The sequence below is a fragment of the Halyomorpha halys genome, unplaced genomic scaffold (assembly GCF_000696795.3).
Source record: "Halyomorpha halys isolate HHAL.00 unplaced genomic scaffold, Hhal_1.1 Scaffold19.1, whole genome shotgun sequence".
Taxonomy (NCBI): domain Eukaryota; kingdom Metazoa; phylum Arthropoda; class Insecta; order Hemiptera; family Pentatomidae; genus Halyomorpha; species Halyomorpha halys.
Genome location: NW_027115129.1, coordinates 514,100 through 524,286, shown reverse-complemented (window position 1 = coordinate 524,286; position 10,187 = coordinate 514,100). Strand labels below are relative to the sequence as shown.

General features: G+C 32.1%; 1 protein-coding gene across 2 annotated transcripts in view; it reads left to right on the top strand.

The window, feature by feature from the left end:
• The window catches only part of LOC106681087 (chitinase-3-like protein 1), a 58,387-nt gene that overhangs the window by 4,940 nt on the left and 43,260 nt on the right, over nucleotides 1–10,187 (top strand). For both annotated transcript variants that reach the window (XM_014421249.3, XM_014421240.1), the window contains exon 3: nucleotides 1,715–1,900. In XM_014421249.3, the coding sequence (XP_014276735.1) occupies nucleotides 1,715–1,900 (186 nt within the window). The remainder of the gene's footprint in view (nucleotides 1–1,714; nucleotides 1,901–10,187) is intronic.

Sequence of the window (10,187 nt, the reverse complement as noted above, 5' to 3'; positions counted from 1 at the left end):
TCTTTTTATATTATAAAAGTTTAAATATAATTCTATTATCCATTTGATATTAGTGTTCTTAATTTGAACCCAAAGTTATCTCTTATATTTGAAATAAAGTTAAAAAACGATTCAGATTCTTTTTATTTTATTTTTAATATTTTTTAAAATTATTACAGTATATTTAGACTAATTTTCTTGTCACATGTTACAATGTTTGTATCTTGTTTTCATTGAGCACTGTATAGTGGGGTGAAATGTCGGTTAACGTCAAGGAGTTTGTTTACTATTTTGTACCTTTATTGACGACAAGCCAAATTATTTTTCTACAATTAATAAATGTAGTTCTGTAATACTTGATGTGAGACATTTTTATTTGTTGATAATAGAGTTAGTTATTACAATTTAAAGTATTTCCTGTAATATGTTAGTAAATCAATATAATATCTATTACTGTAATATACCTCGGACACTTATCAATGGTTTACATAGTACTATTATATATACTGTTGGTTTACAAAAAATATCAGTGCTATGCTCAGTTAATATAAATCTGCGGAAGCCTAACTCCGCCAGGACTGATCCTGGTTTTTTCCTGATAACTTCTTATCCATGATCATATAGAGCTATTGATGGGTACAAATAGATGAAGAAGGTACTATATTACTATGAGAACAAAAAGGCAAAAAAAAAAAAGAAAAGAAACAGAAACAGAAAAAAAATCTAATATAAATGGGTTCGAAGAATATCCACAAAGAGAATAAAAATATATGTGCATGGGTAAAGGAACATGCCTATAAACTAATGAACAGTTAAGACTTAGAATTTGATAACAATGATCATATGATTACCCAATCAGTTTATTTTTATTTTGTATTTATTTATTTATTGATATTTACAACTGGATTTATATAAATATACATCTAATAAATTTGATGTTATATTATAACGGTATGATACAGGCATGAAGAGAAACTATCCATTGGTAGTATCTAATAACATTTCTACATTAGAAGGTCTGGAGGCCATCTTCTTTTCAGGTGGATTAGAGGATAGTCAGGAATAGAAGAGGAAGCAAAGTTAGAAACTAGTGGGTTTGGGTCTTTAGGGAGTTTATAATGGAAGGATTGGTATTTGGAGGTGGGCTCGATCCATTACATTTTAACATTAAGGTATATATGGATAATCTTATTTGTGATAAAATAAGGAGCAGTAAGGATTGGATACGAGAGGAATTCAAAGGTTTAGTGGAACTCTAAAGCTCAACTCCATGTCCAGATTGGCCTAATTATACTCATGTAGATCAGTTTTTGTAATATATAGGAAGTTTAGACCGTTTGTTTTGTAAGTTCTGTAATAGTCGGAATCGATGAGTGGTTTCCTGTCTTTTCAGTCTTGAGTGAGGATTCCAAGACTCCCGCGCAGTACATTCCGCGCTCTAAAGAAGACAAGACAACGTCCAGCACACGAGATCATTGCTGGATAGTGGAGTGGGATGCTCGGAATCCAAACTGGTGATCAGGAAATATGATTGGAATCTAGGATGGGATATAGGCGTTTCAAAATGAGTTTTTCGAGGATTTTGCCCATGATCGGTAATACAGACATAGAACGGTAGGAGGATGAGTATTCTGGTGGCTTTTTAAGTTTGGGTATCTTTTCAACTATAGATAATCTCCATTTTATGTTTTTAAATTGAAAGTTCCATATTTAACAGACTTGAAATTTATTTCAGAAAACATCGAAGACAAGAAAGTTGTCTGCTACTACACGAGCTGGAGCGTCTACAGGACCAACCAGTTCGTCTTCAAGCCGACTCAGATCAACCCATTCTTGTGCACGCATCTCATTTATGCCTTCGGAGCTTTCGACAAAGATGATGGCGTCAAACCGTTCGACGAATATCAAGATATAACGAAAGGTAATTTATTAAGAATTAACTGAATTACATATATAATGAATAGATTTCAGGCTTGCACAGCAGAAGTTTTAGTACAAGAGCCGGGAAGAAAAAAAGGCAGTCATCTCACCCCAATTTTTTACTACTTTAATGAAAACTATGTATAATTACTAGTCAAAATTGATGAGTCTGCCAAGTATAGGTAGGGGGAATGGCGGGAAAAAATGGCGGCTGTTTCAAAACCTTAAAAAAACATTAATTTTTCATTCAGAGCTCTATATCTTAAAAACTAACAACAACACTAGAAAATCTAAGAGAACGTCATTTAAAGAAGAGTAAATTTACTGAAATAATAGCCATAAAAGAGTTATTTAGGTCCAATTGTTCTCGAGATATAGCTTTTTAAAAAGCAAAATTTCTTTAAAATCTTCTTTTTCTGAAAGACTAATCGTTAGCTAATTTATTTGGAGAAATCTATATCTCAGGAACTATGAGGCGTATAGATGTCTATTAGTACTCAAATTAAAGCTAGTTTAACGTACTATAAAGTAGTTTATGATCTTTATCTTCGTAGGAATAGTAGTTTTCAAGATATTTCATAAAATAAATTGATTTATAGTTGTTCGGACAATAAATTTGATTTTTGAAAAACTTTAAAATATATACAAATCCTTTTTAAACAAGTAAAATAAAAAATGTCAGTATCCAGACACTATATTAGTAATATTTTAAATAATATATAAACCGCTAAAGTTAATTGTCAAATTTTAAAAAAGTGTATTTACATCAAATCGGTAGAATTTTAAAATATTATCTTAAAGAAGAGAAACATCCATAAATAATTATTAAATCTGAAGGTTAGGAAAATTCTTCAATTAATTATTTAATTTTTTTTTATTTTATACAAGATCGGCCTGGTATGGGCCTTACATGGTTGATATAACCGTTATATTATATATATATATTCTTTTTTAACAGTTGATTATGGGGGGAGTATAGTCTCATACAAAAGACACCCCTAACTATATACAATGTTGTTATTAAAAGAAGAAAAAAAATAAAATAAATAGATAAGAGTAATGCTTCTTAATAAAAGAGGAATGTAAAATTAATAACAAAAAATAATGATATTGGTACACTTAAATAAAACAAACAAATGCCCTCTAATAGTGAGAAGAAACAAGTTAATTTGAAAAAGGAACGAGAGAAGAAAATAGAAACAAATAAAATAAAATGAGTAATAATAATAAGTAAATTAGAAGTAGTGTGACTATGAATTAATTTTATATTTATTAAAATTAATAACAGAATGTCCTGCAGCAGTGTGGGCTTCAGTCTTGGGGTTGAGGTTGGGTTTCCCAGGTTGTAGGTCACTGCTCCTTTAACTGTCGGCAACTGGGAGGGGAACTTCATGAACCGTTTTTTGATGTAATCCTCTATTGACTCCTTCTGTAATTCGCTATTTCTTATGAACCAAGGAGCATTAACTGCGATTCTTAGGATTTTATTTTGAAAAGATTGTAGTTTTTTTCCTTTTCGTGAAGGATGCCGCTCCCCAGACTTCACAGCCGTACATCAGTAGTGGCCTGAGAATTTCAATTAATTAAAACTCGATGATCACAAATATTTACAGAATTATTATATTAAGAGAATGCTAACTAAACGCAAAGGTATGAATACAGCACAAGCGTCCTTTGATTTGAGCACCAAAAATCGACATTAAACGGAGCCGCCACAAATTCAAGCTTGTAGAAGCCAATCCAAATAACTTATCTGCACGCTTGCTCTAGTTTGGCAAACATGTAGAGGCACCTCTATTCAGCAAGATTTTGGGCTACCAACAAACTGGCTTGCGCATTGAGGATACAGGATCTGAGACCAGAGCCCTGTTTCATAATAAAGTACAAACTAATAGTATTAGTGTTGTAGAAGTATCTTAATTCAATTACACTGACTTGTACAATAGTAACTTGTACTTTAGTATTTTTTAATTCCTGTAATATGACTAATAGTTATCCCTGTCATGAAAAAAATAAGTATTAGTATTATTAATACACTAAGTTCTACACTTGTACTATGATCTAAGACTATTAACTTTCATTATGAAACAGGGCCCAGGCCGATCTGTTATAAATATAAATAAAAACAAAACTAAAAAAAAAATGTACAGTAAGATTCAAAATGCCGTGGATTATTAAAAACACCATGGTTAATTATTAAGTTATATATCCAACAAAAATAAATATATAAAAAATTATTAATTTTCTTTAATCTATAGTATCAAGATACTAAAATAACAATACATAAATTGTTTTTCCTCTATCTGTAGTAATTGCTCATATGTGGGCATATGATATTTTTAATCGGCGGTTGGCAATGGCATGTTACGAAGATCGTCATGGGGCTACTAATGGCCAAATATTTAACTAAATCCGCCCCAGATCTACACGTTTTCTATTTGCTGCAAATCCAAAATAACTTCAAATTATTAGTAAAATATTAAAGTAACAAATATCTGTTTCCATACACTTGTATCTACCAGAGAGGTAAACAGGGTAGACGGCGTAACTGTGTCAGTAATTACATTACATTTAAACTATTTTCATTATAAAAAGGAATAAAATAAATTTATAATTCTTATATTTAAAAATAAAAAATCTTCAAATCTAATTTCTATAATTTTAATAGTTTGAGAAAGATAGTGAGTCTACTTTTTACTTTCGCGACCTTGCCATAATTAAAATTTTTTTTTTCGTAGCTATTAAGATCAGAGTAATTACTATTTAGTAACTATCCTTCATTTGATTAATTTTATTTTATCGAAGGACACACATTTTTTTAGGCAATGTAGTATCAGTTTTTTTTTTTAAAGAAAACACATTAGTCCAGTAATCGGACAAGCTTAAATCGATTCTGTTTACAAATTATTATATATGTTTATGCCAGGTATTAATAATCAAAAAGTATCTTGTTTATGGTCAAATTATGGATTGATTCGACAATACATAAGTATCATATATCATATAGGTACATGTTTGAAACAATTTATTTATTTGATTACATTTACATAATAATACATCCTGTAAATTGTGTAAAAAGATCATAATTATATGAAACAGACCTGTAGAGAAACTACCTATTAGTAGCACCCTAATAATCTTTCTACATTAGAAGATCTCGAGGCCATATTCTTTTCAGGTACCTCGGAGGGTTGTCAGGAATGGAAGTGGAAGCAAGGTTAGAAACTAGCGGGTTTGAGTGGTTAGAGAGTTTATAATGAAAGGATTGATATCTGGTTCGGGCTAGATCGGTTACAGAGGGAATATTAGGGCCGCACTGCAGCTGAGGGGTTAGTCTATCGTTCTGAGGTCTGCGGGAGGTGCCGGTTCGAACCCGGCCTTGGGGCGTTGACTTTTTTCATTAAGTGGCGGTCCTAAAAAATGAAAAACTTGACTCCCACCATGGTTAGAATAGTTTCCTCACCTGTAGAGAACCAGGCAAACATCACCTTAAAATTGCATTTAAAGTTAGTAAAAATCTATCTTGAAAAAGGGTCTAAACATCTTTTAGATAACGCATGTATGCTGTATGTACGGAATGCTGCTATTTTTAAAAATAATCTTACTCAAACGTAACTTAATTTTGCTTATTAAAAAAAATAATAACCAGTTCTCTTTGTTACAGATAATAAAGAATAGATAAATTCGAAATAATAAAGAATTTTATGAATAAATAAAGGAAAAATAAAAATATCCGATTAAAACGGGAAAAAAATGCGATTTCCCGCTCTTTCCTGATTTCATTATGGCTTCGCTATCTTTTGTTAAACTGTTGAATTCTTGCCAGGAACAAAAATAATATAGAGAAATACTAATATAAGAATTTTTATAAAAATAAAACGATTTTATTTTATTAAAAGATCATAATTTTCGCCTTTCTTGTCTGATGGCAGTAATGAATGCTGGAAATAGTAAATACTTTCTCCTCAGTGGGCGTATCAGCTCTGGCTCAACTAAACCTTGAAAGAAACCTAACTTATAATTTTTTTCAAATAAGAAAAGGTTCGATAATTAATCTTAAAAAAATTATAGTTATTCATTTTATTTTCATAATCCCATATTACAGCCCTCGAAGATTAGTGTCGTACTTGGAAGATTAAGATAAATTCCAACAAATCCCATCAAATCACCTTTACCCTTCGTCGTAAACCTACTGACTGCCCTACAGTTTCATTTAATGATGTTACTCTTATCCCTGGCGAACAGATCCGCTACCTTGGACAAACGATTAACCTGGAATCCTCACACCAGACTGAAAAGACAGGAAACTTCACGTCGATTTCGACTATTACAGCACTTACTAGACAAACGGTCTAAACTTCCAAAACATTACAAAAGACTGATCTACATGACTATAATAAGGCCAATCTGGACATATGGAGTTGAGCTTTGGGGTGTAATTAACACGTTATTTCGATACTTGTATTTTGAACTAATACTATTAGCTTTCATTTTGAAACAGAGCCCTGGCCAACCAAGAACTAGGGAGTTTGGAAGGATTAGTGGATAGTGGATAGTGGATAGTGGATTAGAGTGATTAAAGACAAAAAGGTGACCCAATAGTCATTCTGAATGTCAGTCATCAATCAAAAGCCAGACTGACTTGAATCCCGGGGTCTTCTTGGTTCAAGTCAGTCGGAGGATTATTCACTAATGAGATTTCGAACAGTAATGATTCTTTGGAATGTTTCTTTAGATTCGTAATAAATAGAAAGCTTGTTCGAACATTAGTTTGGAATTTGCCTGTAAGAATAAAGTGTACTATCTCGTCAATTCAAATTTTGAATGATCTAATTTCAATCGTTTCTCTGCAATCCATCAGTTTCCTATATCATGTTCAGGGATTAGGGATTAGGGATAAACCAGGGTGCATTCATAACTTAAAGTATTTTGGAGGTTTAAATATATATATATATATATTTTTTTTTTTTTTTGGAGGGTGGAGTTGTGAAATTATTATTTTATTTTTTTATAGCTGTTTACAACTGTACATTATAATACATTAAGTAAATTTGATCTCAGTTAAAATGGAGTGTTACAGGCGTGTAGAGAAACTACCCGTTGGTAGCACTCTAATGACATTTTACTCTAGCAGGTCTCGTGGCTATCTTCTTTTCAGGCGCCTCGGAGAATTGTCAAGAATGGAAGAGAAAGCAACGTTAGAAACTAGTAGGTTTGGGTGGTTAGTGAGTTTATATTGGAAGGAATGATATCTGGTTCGGGCTAGATCGGTTACATGTGGAACATTAAGGTCTTTATGTATGATTTTATTTGTGACAAAGTAAGGAGCAATAAGGATTTTGGATTGCAAGAATACGAGAGGAATTCGAAGGTTTAGTGGAGCCCCAAAGCTCAACTCCATATGTTCAGATTGGCCTTATTACAGTAATGTAGATCAGTCTTTTGTAATGTGTTGGAAGTTTAGACCGTTTGTCTAGTAAGTGCTGTAATAGTCGAAATCGACGTGCAGTTTCCTGTCTTTTCAGTCTGGTGTGAGGATTCCAGGTTAGTCATTTGTCCAGATGTAGTTAAGGTTGTAAAATTAAATAAAAAATATCGACATATCTTGGAAAAAAAAGTTAGATCATTATTGCAGAAGTGGGAATAATACATTATGAGATAACAATTTTAATTTCACTGAATACAAGTCCACTCCACAGGCTGACTCATTCATAGCAATCAACTTTCTAACCCGACTTACACTGAAGACAACATTGTATCATGGCATTATGTCAACAGATCTTACTCAACATCTTAAGCACTAAGTACACATCCATCGGAAATAAAATACTTTCAACACGGACTGTTATAATTAAGAAAAGTTCAAGTTAGACGAAATGGTCTAGGCTTAAATGTCAGTAGGTTAGTGGTCCGCCCGAATTAATGCAACACTGTTTGGGTGGCGCTTGGGGTCAATGTTTGCAGAATATCGATAAAACAAAATCGATGCTTGCCTTCACTTTTCGATTATTCATCTGAAATAAGCAACTGGTTCGTTTCTTCTATTTTTTCCCAAACATTAATGAACTGTTCGTTGAAAAAATACACCAGTTCTAAAGAATACAAAAAAAAATCTAATAAATAAAAATCAATTGATGAAAATAGATGCGGTAAAAAAACAAAGAAAAAATAGTTAGCAACTCTTTATTTTCCGACGTTTCGCCCCAGTTTGTAGAGCTTCAATAGGGCTGTTTAAGTTGATAGCTATTAGACACTGTGACAGAACATCAGAAACTTACAAACGTAAAATCTGTACGCTTCTGATTTTGAACAGCTCTGATGAAACTCAAGAAAGTAGGTCGAAACGTTAGAAAATAAATATTTAATTATTTAATCAAAATATAATAATAATTTTTAAAAAATATAAAATTATTTTTGTTCTTTTTTGACCGCAACCCTGACCATCTTTATGATTTTGTTCTTATTCCCAGTCATATAACCAACCCTTTTTTTTAATGTAGAGATTTTTCAGTCAACCAATATCTCCTAATAAGTTCTAATCTTACATATAGCACCGTTTCGGACATTAACAAGTAACAACTCGACGCCACTTTTTCGCGAAAACGGACACTGTGGAATCGTGATATTATATAGCACAACTTTAGAACAAGGCATTGTAATAACAAGTGTATTATATGTATTTGTGGAAATTGAAGAACACATAGTTCCAAAAAAAAAAAAAAAATCCTTATAATTTTCTACAGTAGGGGTGGGTATTCATGATATTGTGTTAAATGTAAAATATTTTACCATGTTAAATGTTATAAGTATATGATTATGAGCAGCCCTATTTGAAGTTATGTTAAATACATAAGAGCTCCTAGCGGATTTTTTTAGCAACTTGTTTAGTAACCTTTCCATCTAAAACTTCACGTTATTGTTTACTTTTGATTACAGTAATTTGTTACAACATGCTTAAAGTAAGTGAAAAGTAGAAGTGTAAAAGTTTGACTACTGATTGTCTTGTTTAAAAAAGTCCAAAACAATACTTAGACAATCAAAATACAAACTACCTACCCCTATTATGGTAAATTCTGAAGCAGTTCCCAATATTTATATCAGGTTTATTTGTGCATTACACCAGTCTCTATAAATGCCTCTCTGTAACTGCTTACATCACGAGACTAGTGTTTGGTCGTTTCGTTACTTTAATTAAAAAAAATAATGATTATAAAATGAAAGAAATGGTTTGTAAAGTACTAATGATAAATTACGAAATCACAAAACTGTCTTATTATTGCAGAGATCTTTACTATTGGACACTACAGTACGATGATTGAAGTAAATAATTGTACAGAATGAAAATAGAGTAATGAAAGAAGAGGACAATAAAACGTACATATATATAATTAAATAAAATAATTTAGGATAAAACTCCCTTTTTTTCTCCTCTTGAGCTCTTGTACTATAAGTAACACTACCGGTTAGTCGATTTTATCCAAAAAGATACAGTTATCCAGGCATATATATATATATATATACCCGTAATGCTACAAGTTTCGTACGACTATTCGTTCTTGATCCAAGCTATTCACAGAAACAGATCATTTTGCAAGACGGGTTTTTTGGACTCGGAGGACTCAAAACATCCATTTTAGTCGAATAATGGAGTTCAAAATTCAAACGATAATATTCTTTGCTGTATATTCCATTTATAAGCAAGTGAAAATAAAAAAGCTTTAAGTGAGCCTCGAAGAATACCATTACAACTTTCCTTTTTCTTTTTATATTTAATATAACTGACATCCCAACAACTCCTAACACTATCCTCACCACGTATGCTGATGACACATGTGTGCTCACAGTTAATAATAGCCCTTTGATTGCATCCCAAACTCTCCAGTCCCATATCACAACCCTCGAAGAATTGTGTCGAAATTGGAAGATAAAAATAAATCCCATCAAATCACATTTACCCTTCGTCGTAAACCTGCCGACTGCCCTACAGTATACTTTAATAATGTGGCTCTTACCCCTGTACTTTGGACTACACTACTGAAAAGACAGGAAACTGCACGCAGATTCCGACTATTACAGCACTTACTAGACAAACGGTCTAAACTTCCAACTCATTACAAAAGACTGATCTACATGACTTATTATTGTATAATATATATGATAGTATATATAAGAGTATAATTAGGCCCATCTGGACATAAGGAGTTGAGCTTTGGGGCTCCACTAAACCTTCGAATTCCTCTCGTATCCAATCCTTACAATCCAAAATCCTTCGTAAAATCCTCAATGCT